Raw genomic sequence first — 15039 nt, 5'->3', positions numbered from 1 at the left:
AGAAAATCTTGGGCAGACCCTGCGTTGAGCATGGAGCCCAATGGGGGGGTTGATCTCACAACCCTCAGACCATGATCTGAGGGGAAATCAAAAGTCCGTTGCTCAACAGACTGAGCCACCCAGGTGCCCCTGAAATTTTACATTTTTACAAAACTATAGTTTGGATTTTTTTTTAACAATATTTACAAAATCGTTAAATCATGCAAAAAAAAAAAAAATCATCCACTACTACCTGTAAGAGAAAATCAAAACCAAAAGAACCTTTTGCTCATGGCAATGGTTACCAGTGCTTTTGACTCCCCATCCTTTTGCAAAAGATAAGATCTTGCCATCTTTACCTGTATGTCCATTCTTAGCAGCAGAATACAAGGCAGAATGGCCATCTTCACAGGAGTAATTAATGTCCAGTCCTTCTTCATTAAGCAGCATTGATAATAAAGTGACATTTCCCTGGGCAGCAGCTTGCTGAAGAAGGGTGGGCCTGCCAGCCAGGGGGGCAGGACCACCACTCATTAGCAAAGGGGTTAGGGAGGGTGACCAGCCTGTGGGTTAAAGTGACCCTAGTTAGAGTAGGAGCAAGGACAAGAGACAGATATTACCCACTTGTTTCTGAATTACACACACACACACACACGCACTCACATGCACACGCACAGACATATGAATACGTATCCTTAGAGGATTATGTGGTTTCTAACATTATCAATCTGTTAATATTTACTTAGCACAAACCTGTACTGTTATTTCAATCTTGTATCTGCTAATTAAATTAATATACACGGTGACATATTATTTTTAGTTGTCAGTCTTATACATATAAATGTTAAAGTAGTGGTCGGTTTTAGGAAACTAAGATGGCTCTTTCATTTTAAAAGTTCAAATTCCACTTCAAGGTTTCAAAACAATTTGAATTTTAAAAATACAAACATATTTCCTCAATTTCAATATCAATCTGAAAAGTGAACTGACATCTTTAGGTATAGAAATAATTGTAAGAAATAGAGATTTTCTTTTTTCAACAATGTTTCCAAGGTATTTAACTAAAAATTTATACAGATCACTAAGAGGGATCAAATATCGCTAAGAAATCTATTTAAGTTACTTGAATTCCCTTATTTGGGGAAAAAATAATGAAGGGACCCAAGTGCTAGTCATATCAAGAGCTAAAAGAAACACAACATATATAATTGAATCTAGAATACTTTGAATTGAATTGAATCTAGAATCTTTGTATACCAGCACAAATATGCAAGACATGATTCTGAAGACTTTGTCATCTGGCCATCTTTACAACTTGTGTACCAGAAACTTTTACTAGCCAACAAAACAGGGCACTCTACCATATAGTTTTAATAAGAATCATAAGAGTTATCATAGTTAGATATTTCTCATCAGTATTTAGCAGCTTTAGAAGAGAATCTGTTAAGTGTGTGAAGTCGGCTGCATATAGCATGGAAAATTTTCTGAATTCTTCCTTGGTCAAAAGGCTGTAAAAACAGTAAAGTAAAAATGTTTATTTAACGTGATATATAGGTATTTTATGTGTTTTAGATACAATTAACTTTCAAAATAAGTCATTGTACTTTCTTCCTTTTGAAGCCCCAAATACCTCAAAGTAATCCCAGTGTATACGGTATATACGGAGGGGCCTATGTGCACATATTCACTCCTCAGGGTACACTTTCTGCATAAACCCAGTAACATTCTCTGTAGTGGGACATAACAGATGATCTTTTTATGTTTCCTTCACCTTGGTATCAGGATAATATTCTACATATATGGGTATTACTAAATTTGTATAATTGAGACCTGAATTATTTAAACAAATATTAAAAGCAAAAGATTTCTTGGTATTTTAAAAATTATTTGTGAAAAAAAGCAGTTTATAACATATAAAACTAGTCTATTTATTAAAAGCTGGATATTACATCTTCATAATTAATCATTTGGGTCCATGAATAATTTATTGTTTTTACCCTATTAGACTGCAATGACAAACAAAATTCAAATGCTTATAAAATCAAATATTTATCTAAGCTTTATGGTATTTCCCCCTTGATATTCATTAGCTCTTCTTACAAAAGTAGTATTTTTACTTCATACTTACAAGAAGGCTCCTCTCTGGTACATTTTACCTTTTGTATTTTCTTAAAAACAAACAAAAAAAACAAGCCCACAAAAATTAAATCAGTACTTATTAGAAATGGATGATAAACAGAGAAATTATAAACACCAAGGTATGACACCTTGACTGCAAAGCAAACACAAAAGTAACACGAAGGCATTGCAAGGTGGTCCTCTGTGGAACAGAAGGGAGTGTGGCTCACAACTCCGTGAGTTTCTCCGCTTGAGCTCCTGGTGCTCTCCCAACCCTTCTCCCTCCTCCGCCCCCACTGTCCTCCCGGCTGCCCCCACCTTCTCTAGCTCCTCCAAACAGTCTTTGTTATTGATGTCCTATAAAGAATAACAACACCTATATATCAAATGATTTGCTCTTCTTTTAGATTTTATCTTCATTTTTTTTTTTTTTCCAATGCAATTCTAGGCTTTTGGTGACCATTTAAATGCAGATGTATTTCTAAATGCCTTCTACGGAAACTTGGGATATAGTATGCTGAGAAACTCTATTGTTAATGCTAAGCTATCTGAAAGAGAAAATATTTATTCAAAAATTTTCTCAATCTTTAGACCACTCAAGAAATCGGTTTTCTGTCGTACAAAACAAAAGGAATTTGTTTTTTTATTTTCTAAGAGGTGTGGAATATATTTTTAAAAGGAAAAATGCTTTAGAAATACCAAGTATTCTTAAAGTTTAAATAAAAAACTTTTATCCCCACTATCATTTCCAATAGCTAAAGTTATTTAAATGAATCCTTCCATCCATATGGGATAAAATAAAATTTTGCTGTGGGTTTTTATTGTTCATTTGAAATTCCCAACAATAATAAAAACGGTAAGATTTATTGACTGCTTAGGGAATGACAAAACAGACCTGCATCATACAGCTACTTTAATGAGGTTAGAAAAAGGTCATTCAGCTTGGCAGCGTCATATGCAAACATTAGTAAAGGTGAGCATCTGCAGAACATGCGGTGGGTGACGAAGGGAACAGAACATGCAATGCAAGAGGGAACAGAAGTTGAGAACAGCTTCTGGCATCAGCTTCAGAGTGTGGAGAAGGTTAATGTCATAGCTCAAATAGGTCTCATTTCCAGATTTAGACTTTAAGCCAATCTTAGAGGGAGGATCATTTTTTTTTAAATAAATGTTTAAGGAAAAAAATGTCTGAACCAAATTAAATAAAATGTACCAAACCACTACCACCCTCCCCCCCCAAAAAACCCCAAACCAAAAAGAAACCAGAAACAAGTTTCCAAGGGTATGAAAACTCAGCTGCCTAGGGTGATTTCTGATTTAGACGTCTATTTATCTAACAGTTAAAATGCATTCATTGGATAAGTTCAGGAGGAACAAGAAATTTTAATTCATTTAGAATTTAAAATGCTATTTAAAAATTTAACATTTGGCCACAGAAACTGCTAATAGAGAAATTTACAACATAATTCATTAAAGTGGTATCTTCTTTCATTGCAATTCTCTTCAGGAGTGCTTTAGCTAAATTGTAATTGTTTGTCACAGATATAAGCAAATATAGAAACTCAGAATTTGAGAATTTTAAAGATATGGGATCTAGTGATTCTCCAGGAAGGGAGAGGTAGTGTACTGCTGTTTGAAAAATTCAACAGGCAAGTTTAATAAATCTTTCTGGTCTGAAACTATTTTTTTTTTTTTTTTTTGGTTCAATGATTTCATTTTTAGATGAAAAAGCTAATGGCTCAGAACAAACGGGCTCTTTAGGGTGACACTAGAAAGAGGCAGAAGTGGACTAACCCCGCCTTCTTCTTAGGCTCAGTCCAGAGCTCTACTCCTCACTAAATTTGGAACAGACATCTACCTACCAAGGATTTGGCAGATGTGCTCTGTCCTCATACCCTGCTCCTACCAACCACAATGGCATTAGTGGCTATTTAGAAGATTAATAACCTTCAATGAGCTTATGATTTGGAGAGACCCAAGTTCACCCAGGCACAGATGGTTAAGAAGCAAGACGGAAGGAGCTCTGGTGCTTCCTGGCGGCTAGAGGCATGGCGGCAAACATAGGGGCAACCCAAATGAAAAGCAGTTGAAATCCAGGATCTCATTTGGAAAAGTTAGGCTGACCTGCAACCACAGTTGATTTAATCACCCTTCTTATGTTACTGTAATAACTTTTTTATTCCCCAGACTAGATGCTCAGGGAAAGCTTGCTGAATGACTATTCCTCCCTATAACCAAGTAATTTAGAAACTTATCATCCCACTGGGTAATTCTGGAACCCTGAGATGATTTTGGCCAACTGCAAAACCAGAGAACAGAAAATAAGGTACCAGTTTCACCTATCTTCAGTGGCTGCTGTTACTCTGGTTCCCTCATTTATCCTCTTTTGCTCTCTAGACACAAGCAAAGGGCATTTTTCAGAGGGATCATAGCGCCTTTATCCAAAATTCCACTCTCTCCTAGCTAGGTCATTCTGGCGAACATGTGACAGTCTAGGAATTGTCTTGTCTACCGAGTTTGAGATCCTGCTGACAAAATGTTCCTCAGTTATGGACGCTGATTTTAAAGCTTTTCCACTGAAACCAAGACACTTGAGGCTGAACCTTGGAGCACAGTCATGACTGAGGCAATAACTGGCGAAGCATCACAGTCCAAAGCAAAGATGGTTTTATAGTTTTTTTTAAAAGCTGACAAGGGATGCCTGGGTAGCTCAGTTGTTGGGCATCTGCCTTGGGCTCAGGTCATGATCCCGGGGTCGTGGGATCCCCGCATCCAGCTGCCTGCTCAGCAAGAAGCCTGTTTCTCCCTCTCCCACTCCCCCTGCTTGGGTTCTCTCTCTCCCTGTGTCTCTGTCCAATAAATAAATAAAAATCTTTAAAAAATAAGATAAAATAAAACCTGAAAAAACAACAAGTGTTTTCCGTTTTACAGTTTGTGCCTTTATGTCAACAGCACCGTTGTGGCTCCCAAGGGTTTTGGAATCTCTGCTTTGAGATGGCCCTCAGACCTTACGGTACATTCTCTGGTTCTCCTGAATGGCAGTAAAAATTCCTACTTTGAATGTGGATTTAGCTCTGGAAAACAGCTACCATCATTCTTATGCCATGGGAAGGGCTGTTCAGCTCAGTGATACCATTTTGAATTAAAAATATGGAAGGCTGGGGACGCCTGGGTGGCTCAGTTCGTTAAGCAGCTGCCTTCGGCTCAGGTCATGATCCCAGCGTCCTGGGGTCAAGTCCCACATCGGGCTCCTTGCTCTGCAGGGAGCCTGCTTCTCCCTCTGCCTCTGCCTGCCATTCTGTCTGCCTGTGCTCGCTCTCCCCCCCCGCCCGATAAATAAATAAAATCTTTAAAAAAAAAAATATGGAAGGCTGAATGCTGTAAAGACATCACAAAGTACTAATAGTGACATCAATTTTAAAGCAAATTTTTGAAAATGCTTTAAGCAACAATATCAATAAAGCAAGAGTATCACCTCTATTTATTCATCACTCATGCTGCTCCAAGTGCAAGACCAAGCTCTTTGCACGTTAGAGTAGTTAATCCTAACAGCCACCCTACCTCATCTGAGAAGCATAAACTCCACATGAAGAATGAGAAAATTTGCTCAGTCCAAGAGAATCACCAAAACACACAGCTATAAACTGCAGGGTCTAGATTCCAGCGCAGGTCTCATTGACAGCAAAGGCCATCCTGTTTCCAATTCCCAATTATGCACCAAAATACGAATAGCAGCCTCTCAATGAGCATAATTTCAAGGAACAGTTTATAATTAGGTAAGTCAATGCTGGCATATTGCTCTCATTACCTGACAATTAGCAAGAACTGTGCTCCCTATTTTTCTCATTCCCATTCCACACTCCTGAGTTTTAAATATAAATAACATTACTCAGCCCTTCCCTTAATTCTTAAAGTTCCCTCTCATTAGAATCCATGGTCTCTGGTAGCCACTGAGAGTCCACCGTAAGAGAGAATGCTGTCAACTTTCAAGGTATCTTTGACACTCTAACATTATTTTAGAGCCACATTTGCTCAGGGAAGAACTAATCCAGTCATGTCAATAAAAAGCGATGCTTTCTCTAGCACTGCATAACAAAAGGGAAAAACCCAGTTCTTCATCAACTCCTTCGTTTAAGAGTCACGTACTTCACAAAGCACATCTGCACTGAAAACCCTCCCCACTATACCTACACGCGATGGTATCCATCTGCGCTCGGGGGCTGGAAGACAACTGCTGGGGACGGAATAAACAGCCTTTAAAATAAACTTAGAACAGGCATTTAAAATTTACGTACTCTCTTTTTGAGGTTGAAAAGAATACCAAGCCACTACTAAAACTTAGAACATACCAATTATGGAGCAAATCTGATCAATTTGACAATTCGAGGTAGACTGAAGCATTCATAACCACTTGAAAGGATTTTTTAACGTTCTCTCTGAAGGGACAGAACTGAGCACAGATTGTCTGGTGACGACCCCCTAATACTGAAGCCTCGTGAGATAAATATTTAACAAGAAGGAACAGTCTTTTTTCCCATGGAAATGCTTTAGTGTCTCTAAATTAATGGTCTCCATGTGCTCCAAACCACTACTTTCAGGATATTTTAAAAAAGAAAGCACTTAGTATCAAGAAACCACAATTGATGTAGCAAGATGAATCACCATACCCTGGAGCCATTAAAGAAAAATACAAAAAAAAAAAAGAGAGAGAGAGAGAGGAAAAAGATAAAGAAATAGGGAAAAAAGTATCAAATAAAAAAAAAAAAGTTCCAAGGCAATGTGAAGGAAATTAAGGCAAGTGAGAAGACAGGCCACATTCTTCAAAAAAGGGTAAAATATTTCAATCCCTTTACCTGATGCTGTTACCAGGAGGCTGTCTGAGGCACCTGTTCTACAAGATGAGGCACTAACAGGGTTTATGGAAGAGCAAAAGGCAATGGTGGTGGGAATGACAAGGGAACTTTCTGAACATGCAGGTTGGCTCAGTCCAGGGGTTTCAGCAGGCCAGGCACCCACCTGAGACGTGGCCAGGGCTGAAACGCCACAGCCTGCCGGTGCCACAGTTAAATCTATGGATGGTTTTGGTGGCAGCTGAGGGGAAGATGATTTAGGGAGATTCTCCTCATTTATTACCCTGTTCCCTTGTGGCAAAGTGGAAGGAGGCGAAGCCATAGTTTTGTTATCAACTTTGGCCCCCGCGCTGGAGGCCCTGCTGCTATCCATAATAACCTTGAGTTGGGGGTGTGGTGGAGAAGGAGTCTGGGAGAGCCCTGGCTTTTTTGGAGGGATAGGAGGAGGGTTTCCTCTGTCAACTCGTGCTACGCCAGGAGTCTTTAAACTGGTCCGACCGACCGGAGGGCACGTGCCAACGTCCCCCGTAGGGGGCGCCCCAGGCCTCGGGGGCGCTCCTGCAGGAGGGCTCGTAAATCTTGACAGTGCTTGGGTCACAGTATTCCGAGCTAGCTGTTTGGCCACTAGGCTGTCACGACTCGTTGGAGAGACATCTCTGGATGGAGGACTTTGGGTGGTATTTCCATTTTGGTCTGGGTCATTAGCATTGCCCTGAAATCGAAATCTGGCTGCTTGGATTCGAGGGTTTAGACCTGGATGCAAAGCTGCATTGGCACATGGTGAGTGTAAACTGTGCCCAGGTGCTGCCTGTGCGTGGCTCTGGGGAGCTATGGTTGGCGTCTGCACGGTGGGAGGGGCAGTGCTATTGGGAAGTGGGGGGGTGCTACTCGGCGAGCCAGTGCTTGGTCCGTTCTCCTCAATTTTGCTTGCACTTGGAGGGGGGACAGTAGGCAGAGAGGAGACAATCAAGTCACCGTGGGAAGCCTGCCTGTCGATACCTGGTCTGCCCAGCGCGGCACTGGGGCACACATTTCCTTTTGTGTTGGCGGAAACTAGGGGGCTCCCTGTGGGAGGCTTCACAGGCACAGTCAAAGGCAACTTCTTCACGTGGTCAATGCTTTCTACCACCGGGTCAGTCTGGCAAGCAACAGACCTTGTCACAGGTCCTTCTGTCCCCACAGATATGGACACCGAACGCCTATCTTTCGTCTTTCGCGGGAGAGAGAGGCTTGGTTTGCTATCATTTCCCCTTTTCAGCTGCTCGATCATTTTCTTCATCTTGTCGATCTCCTCCTTGAGGTCAGTGGTGTGGGCTTCCTCGCGGTGCAGTTTAGCACGAAGCTGTTCCCGTTCCGTGTCAAACTCAGAGAGCTGTTTCTCCATCTGAGCTTCCATTTCTGTGCTCTTTCGTTTCTCGGCGGAGAGCTGCTCTTCTAACGTACCTGTCTTCTTCTTCTCCTCTTCCAGTCTGGCCAGCACGTCCTCGAGCTTCTGGGCCTCGTCTAGGACTTTGCCCGAGAGCTGTTTGCACTCCTTGACCAGCATCAGGACCACGTGTTTGTTCTTGCCGCGCTCCTCCTCCAGGCGGGCCGCCAGCTGCTTGTGCTCTTGCTCAAGGCCCTGCAGCTGAAGCTTCTCCATCTCCAGCTGAAAGAAATCCACAGGACAGCGCTGAGTAACACGCAGAGAATCCTTTCAGCCAAAGAAGTGCTTCTTGAGAGATTTTTATTAATTGTGTTAACAGCTATGTGATTTGGGTTAGCTGAAGGGCCACATTTCTAAAATTGTTGTGATAGGAAAGATAATATTTTAGATACTCATTAAATGAGAAAATAGGTATAAATGGTTTAGCGAAAACCATCTAAGTCACAGCAATAGAGAATTTTTAAAAACCTATTAAACTACAGAAAATGAATAGAAACCTGACACTTCAGAACACAATACAGAGTTCAGAAAGTTCTGTTTTTGTAAAAATAGAACTCTGTAAGGGAGCTGATGTTCTTTTTTTTTTAGGTTTAATGCCGTAAGGTTGTTAATGAATCCCTGAGGTATACTATAAGGAAAAGTGCCGAAAACAGAGGACTTCAGTTAAATTCTAAGCTTCTGTATTTGCTGTGTTTCTTAACTTTAACCTCAAGCTTCTTATCACGGGTTGCTGTAGAAATCATACAAAATCATATCTGAATCATATTTTACTAGAACGATGATCTTCACTGATACTGATCAGTGAAACAAAGTCCAACCCCATCTCCTCCAATCCTACTTGCTCGCTGAGCTCTCACAACATTGGCCTCCCTGGTTCCTGCACAGGGTCCTGCCTCCGGGTCTTTGGCTTTCCGGTTCTCTTCGCCCAGAGTTCCACCACACACCTTCATGCAGGGTTCCTAGGCTAAGCAGCTCACGCGCTGCACAAGGAAGACCAGCTGGAGAGGTGAGTGGGAGCCCAGACCCAGCCCTGTCTACTCACTCATTGTCTGCCCAGGCCTGGGGCTGTATCTGCCTGGAAAGAAGGGCACCTTTCCCTTCACAAAAAGACCCTGTCTGCTCACTAAGGCCGCCAGGATTTATGCTTTCCAAAGAAACATTTTTCTAGTTGATCAATGCAGAGGAGCTTTAAAATAAAAAAAACAAAAAACCTCTGTATCTCCAGGTGGGGTTTTCAAATAGCACAAAACCACCCAAAGCACCAAAGTCTCACTTCTTTTCCTCCAGGCCTCTGCTCAGCAGCTACCTTGACCAAGGCCTCCTTCTCACTGTCCTGGGGAAAACAGTGGTCCCTCCCACTGTACTGGTAACCCTTTGCTTAGCACCTACCTGCCCCCACTGGAATGTGACTCCATGAAGGCAGGGACTAGATCTTCTTTGCTGCTATTCTCAAGACTTGGGATAGTATCTGGCACACAGTAATTGTTGACTGGATGAATGAAATTAATGCCGTTCACAGAAACAACAAACTTCTGCACACTGATGGCCTTTCTGGGTACTGCTGAGATCCCCTCCTGTAACATGTTTATACAGGTTTCTTACTTCTTTCCAGAGGAGCTCCTACTGCCATGAGATACTCATGAAGGACAAATGAGGGAGGCCCACATGCTTCACCTTCCCACCTAGAGAAGCATTCCACTGCAGTCCACCCAAGGGCCTTAGCATTCATAAAGGCTGAAGTAGATCTACCTGATAAAGACAGAAAGGACTCCCCCTACTGACCACCACCCTAGATGTTAAATCTAAATATACTCTCATAAGATCCAGTAACTATTTGAGTCAGTAAGTCAGCTTTTAGTCGTCAGTAACAGAGGAAGGAGATATTCAGATGATCCATCAGTTGTGAGAATGTGCTGAGAAAATCCATTACCTGCACAGTCACAAAACCAAGACGACAGAATGGCTCATTAGAATCCAAGATATCATTAACTTACTCTAGGATGCTTCCTGTGTTGAAAAAGTTGAATGGCATTGCATGGGTCCTATAAATAAGTGATCAGGAATTCAGATAATTCCCCAAGAATAATTCCCCAAGAATAATAAACAACTGTTTATACACACAAACTCTATTCTACTATATGCAATTTTAGGGGTGACTTCATAAATAGATTAGGTAAAATGTGGTGAAAAATACTGTTATCATATAACTATATTTATATGCATATTTTAGTCATCTAGATGCTTCACAGAAAATTTGACTTCTAAATAGTCAAAAAACATTTAACTCTTCTAAATGCATCAAATAATAAGTTTCTGCAGAAGGCATACACAGAGTTAGAACTATTAAGAAAATTTTAAATTTTGTATTCACCATTGCCCCAAATTTTTATAGCAATGTTGGAAAAAGCCAAAGTAGGTCAATTTTCAGTTTATTTTAAAAATGTGAGTTCCATAATTTACCTTGGAAGCCAGAAAAAAAAAAAAATGTTTTGTGGAACTTTAAGGGCTATCTTCATTTTACATAACAACTAACTAGAGGCCAAATGAGTGATCTCACACAGTCACGTCATCTCCTGAATCAGTGTCAACCTCATGAAACTCCGGGTTCCACTTGTCTCAAGCTTTTCTCACCACATCGTCCATCTTGCCCACATTATTTCTTCTCTAGGGGTCATCACACTTTACTTTTGAAATGACTTACATCTCAGACTTGAGAATCAAACTGAAGAAAGACTTCTAACAGGAGATCAGCTCAACAAATCTCACATTATTTATACAGAAAACTATAGTACTATAAAAGCGCCCATTATTCTTTTGCACCTTTGTTCTTCCATTACCTTATAAGTCCTATCTCAGATGAACCTATTTTTAAATCTTACCATAGACAGTGGAACACAAAGGAAGCCACCTAACCAATGCACCTACAAACACAGTGAGTTCCGAGCCCGTCATTTATCACTCTCCCTTTGTTTAGCCTCCTCTACCATTTACACTTCGGGGAATATTTAAACTTCTGCCACTCTTCCCAAAACATCACCCAATTACCACTCAACAAACTCTCAGCCTACCCTAATTTTATTTTATCAAGAAAATTCATTCCCTCTACATCCTATCTCCTCCCTTAACCATTTTTTTTTTCTTTTTTAAATAACCACACCAATCTCTATTTGCGTCCCTTTACTCTGAGAGAGGAAGATTTCTATCTGTTCAAGGTCAGGCTTTCTTCAACAATTAACTTCACTCTCTCCTGTCACTTGAGACTTGCTCCATCAGTTATCACACTGCTCTTTATAGATAATTAACATGTAGGACAGTATAAAGTGGTCTGAAGTCTACATAACTAGAGTCCAAAATGGAGAGAGAGCAGGGAAGAAAAATATATTAAGAGATAAAATAGTCAAAAAATTCACAGATTTGGTAAAAAAAAAAAAAAAAATCTAGAAAGTTCAGCAATCCTAAAGCAGAATATATCTATGTTACAAAAAAATCATACCTAAGTACGTCATACTAAAACTGCTAAAAACAAGGACAAGAAATAATCTGGAAAGCAGCCAAAGGAAAAAAAGAGACATTATAAACATAGAAACTATAATATAAATTATGATTGAATTATTATCTCTATTTGGAACAGAATACCCCAAGACTATAAAAGATACAGTCTTTTATATGCACTTTTATATGCACTTGCTGAGCTACTGAAAACCATCAACAATTTACAAATGACTAAAATCTTGACAACAGAATTATATACAAGTCACAGTATGATATGAAGAACAGCTCAAAATTCAAAAATAAAATAACACATTTCTAAGAAGATATCACAAAGGAATTTAGAATATATTTTGTGCTGAATGAAAGTAAAAACACAACATGTGAAAATCTGTGGGATACAGTGAAGGAAGAGAATTTAAAACATCTAAAGCAGAGGATGGAGAGAAATTTCTATCTTTAATTGCATATATCAGAAGCATTTTCTCAAATCAATCATCTAAGTTTCAATTTAAGAAGTTCAAAAAAGTAAGGCTAATTAAATATAGTGAAAGGAAAGACATAACAAAGGTAATAAATCAATGAAATAGGAGACAAATACTAGAGAAATTAACAAGGCCAAACTTTTTCATCTAGAAGATCAATGATACTATTAAACATTTAGAAAAAAACAGACTGAGCAACATAGAAAACACAAATCGTAAATAATGGGACTAAAAGAGGGAATATTACCACAGAACGAATGTTAAAGAATAATTTTTAACTTTGTGTCAACAAATCAAATTCCTTTGACACACATAACTTTCAGGATTTATATAAACTGGCATAGAAAATTGGAATATAGGCGCCTGGGTGACTCAATCAGTTAAGCGTCTGCCTTGGGCTCAGGAAATGATCCCAGGGTCCTGGGATTGAACCCTTGGCATCAGGCTCCCTGCTCAGCTGGAAGCCTGCTCTTCACTCTCCCTCTCCCACTGCTTGTAGGCTCTCTGTCTCTGTCAAATAAATTATAAAATCTTAAAAAAGAAAAGAAAAAGAAAATTGGAATGGCTTTATATATTTTAAGGAAACTGAATACAAAATTAAAAATTCCCCTAAAGAAAATTTCTAGCTCATATGGCTTTACCTGTGACGTCTACCAAAAATTAAAGAAATATTGCCAAACCCATACATACCCCTTCAGAAAAGAGAGAAGGAAATGTTCCAATTCACTTTATGATCCCAGAATTACCTTCAATTCAAAACCAGCCAAGTGCTTTCCTTAATTTACAGAAAAATGATCACTCATGAATATAGGCAAACTAAATCCAATAATAAATTAAAAACTGACCCTCTGAAGTTTACGTCAGGAATCCAAGTTGTTTCAGTATTTGAAAATAAGCGTAATTCGCCACCGTAAAAGACTTAAGAGAAAAACCATGACCACACCAATAGATGCAGATAAACCATTTTACAAAATGCAAAACCCATTCATGACAAAACTTCTCAGCATAGAATAAAATCTCAGTGACATAAAGAACATCTATAGAGAAGCACAGCTAACATCATACCTGATGATGAAATACACGCTTTCCTCCCTGAGAAAAGGAGAAAACACTGAAGTCTTCTCTCACTACTTCTATTCAACAATACACCACTGCAGGTTCTAGTCAGCACAATGATGGTGGTGTTGGGAGGACAAGGCAGGGAGGCAGACAGGCAGGCAACATAGGAAGTGGTAAGATGGGTTCTATTCACAGACGATATGTTTGTTTACCTACAAAATCTTAAATAATATACAAAACAACTGCTAAAACTAATAAGCAGGTTTAGCAAGATGACAAGATACAATGTCAACATACAAAACCAATGTTAATACCTGTATACTAGCAATAAATATTTGGAAAAAAGTTTTTAAACACTGTGATTTACAATAGCATCAAAAACATAAAATACTTAGGAGCAGACCCAGCAAAAGACATTTAAGACACTACACTGAAAACAATAAAACATTGTTAAAAGAAATTATTGAAAACTAATGGACAAATACACTGTGATGATGAGTTGGAAGACTCAATCTCATTCATATCCATGCCTAACAAATTAGTGTACAGATTCAGTAAAATTTCAGTCCCTGCAAACTTTTGGAAAAACCAACAAACTGATTTTTAATTTGTATGAGAACAGGCAATACAATTTTAATAAAGGAAAGTAAAGTTGATCTTTCCCCACCTGACTTACTTCACCTAGCAGAATACCTCAAGATCCTTCCATGTATATCCTTTGATTTCACTTACATATGGGATTTAAAAAAAAAAAAAAAAAGAAACAAAAAAACAGAAACAAACACATAAATACAAAGAACAAACTGATGAGGGGTGGCCAACAGGTGGGTGAAACAGGTGAAGGGGATTAAGAGGTACAAACTTCCAGTTAAACGGGTCACAGAAATGGAATGTACAGCAGAGGGAACACAGTCAGTAATACTGTAATAATAGTGTATGGTGACAGAGAGTAGCTACACTTACCATGGTGAGCACTGTATGATGTACAGAACTGTCCAATCACTATGTTGTACACTTGAAACTAATATATATTGTATGTCAACTATACTTCAATGTTAAAAAAGTTTTAAAAAAAGAAAAAAATTGAGATTTACAGTTCCCGCACTTAAGGCTTAATATTTAACTACAGTCATCATTTACCTGAAGTTCAGGTATACAGATAAGATCAATTCATGATGAAAAAACTCAGAAGACCATTCAGTGATTGCTTGGACTAGGGAAGGAACTTATGGTGAAAGTATTCCGGGAAAACTTCTCTGGTGATGGAAGTATTTTTCTATCTTATAAGAGGTACAGATTCCAGGGTGCCTGGGTGGCTCAGTGGGTTAAGCCTCTGCCTACAGCTCAGGTCGTGATCCCGGGGTCCTGGGATCGAGCCCCACATCAGGTTCTCTGCTCGACAGGGAGCCTGCTTCTTCTTCTCTCTCTGCCTGCCTCTCTGCCTACTTGTGATCTCCTCTGTCAAATAAATAAATAAAATCTTTAAAAAAAAAAAAAGAGGTACAGATTCCACAAGTCTATGCATTTTTTAAGCTCATCAATTGTATACTTAAGTTGTATAAACTTCACTTCCTGGAAATATATCCTTAAAGAGCAGTAAACAATGGTGAATTCCAGGTTTGTATATTTGCTT

General features: G+C 39.2%; 1 protein-coding gene across 2 annotated transcripts in view; it reads right to left on the bottom strand.

Moving 5' to 3' along the window:
• Nucleotides 1-15039, bottom strand: part of CTTNBP2 (cortactin binding protein 2) — a 149642-nt gene that overhangs the window by 67729 nt on the left and 66874 nt on the right. The window contains exons 4-5 of one of the 2 annotated variants that reach the window (XM_032304690.1): nucleotides 6951-8595; nucleotides 339-542 (exon numbers count right to left, since the gene is read on the bottom strand). In XM_032304690.1, the coding sequence (XP_032160581.1) occupies nucleotides 339-542; nucleotides 6951-8595 (1849 nt within the window). Of the gene's footprint in view, nucleotides 1-338; nucleotides 543-6950; nucleotides 8596-15039 lie in introns of those variants that run through there. The other variant, XM_032304691.1, reaches the window with a different exon arrangement.

The sequence above is a fragment of the Mustela erminea genome, chromosome 11, assembly GCF_009829155.1.
Source record: "Mustela erminea isolate mMusErm1 chromosome 11, mMusErm1.Pri, whole genome shotgun sequence".
Lineage (NCBI taxonomy): Eukaryota > Metazoa > Chordata > Mammalia > Carnivora > Mustelidae > Mustela > Mustela erminea.
This window is presented reverse-complemented; position numbering and strand designations above follow the sequence as displayed.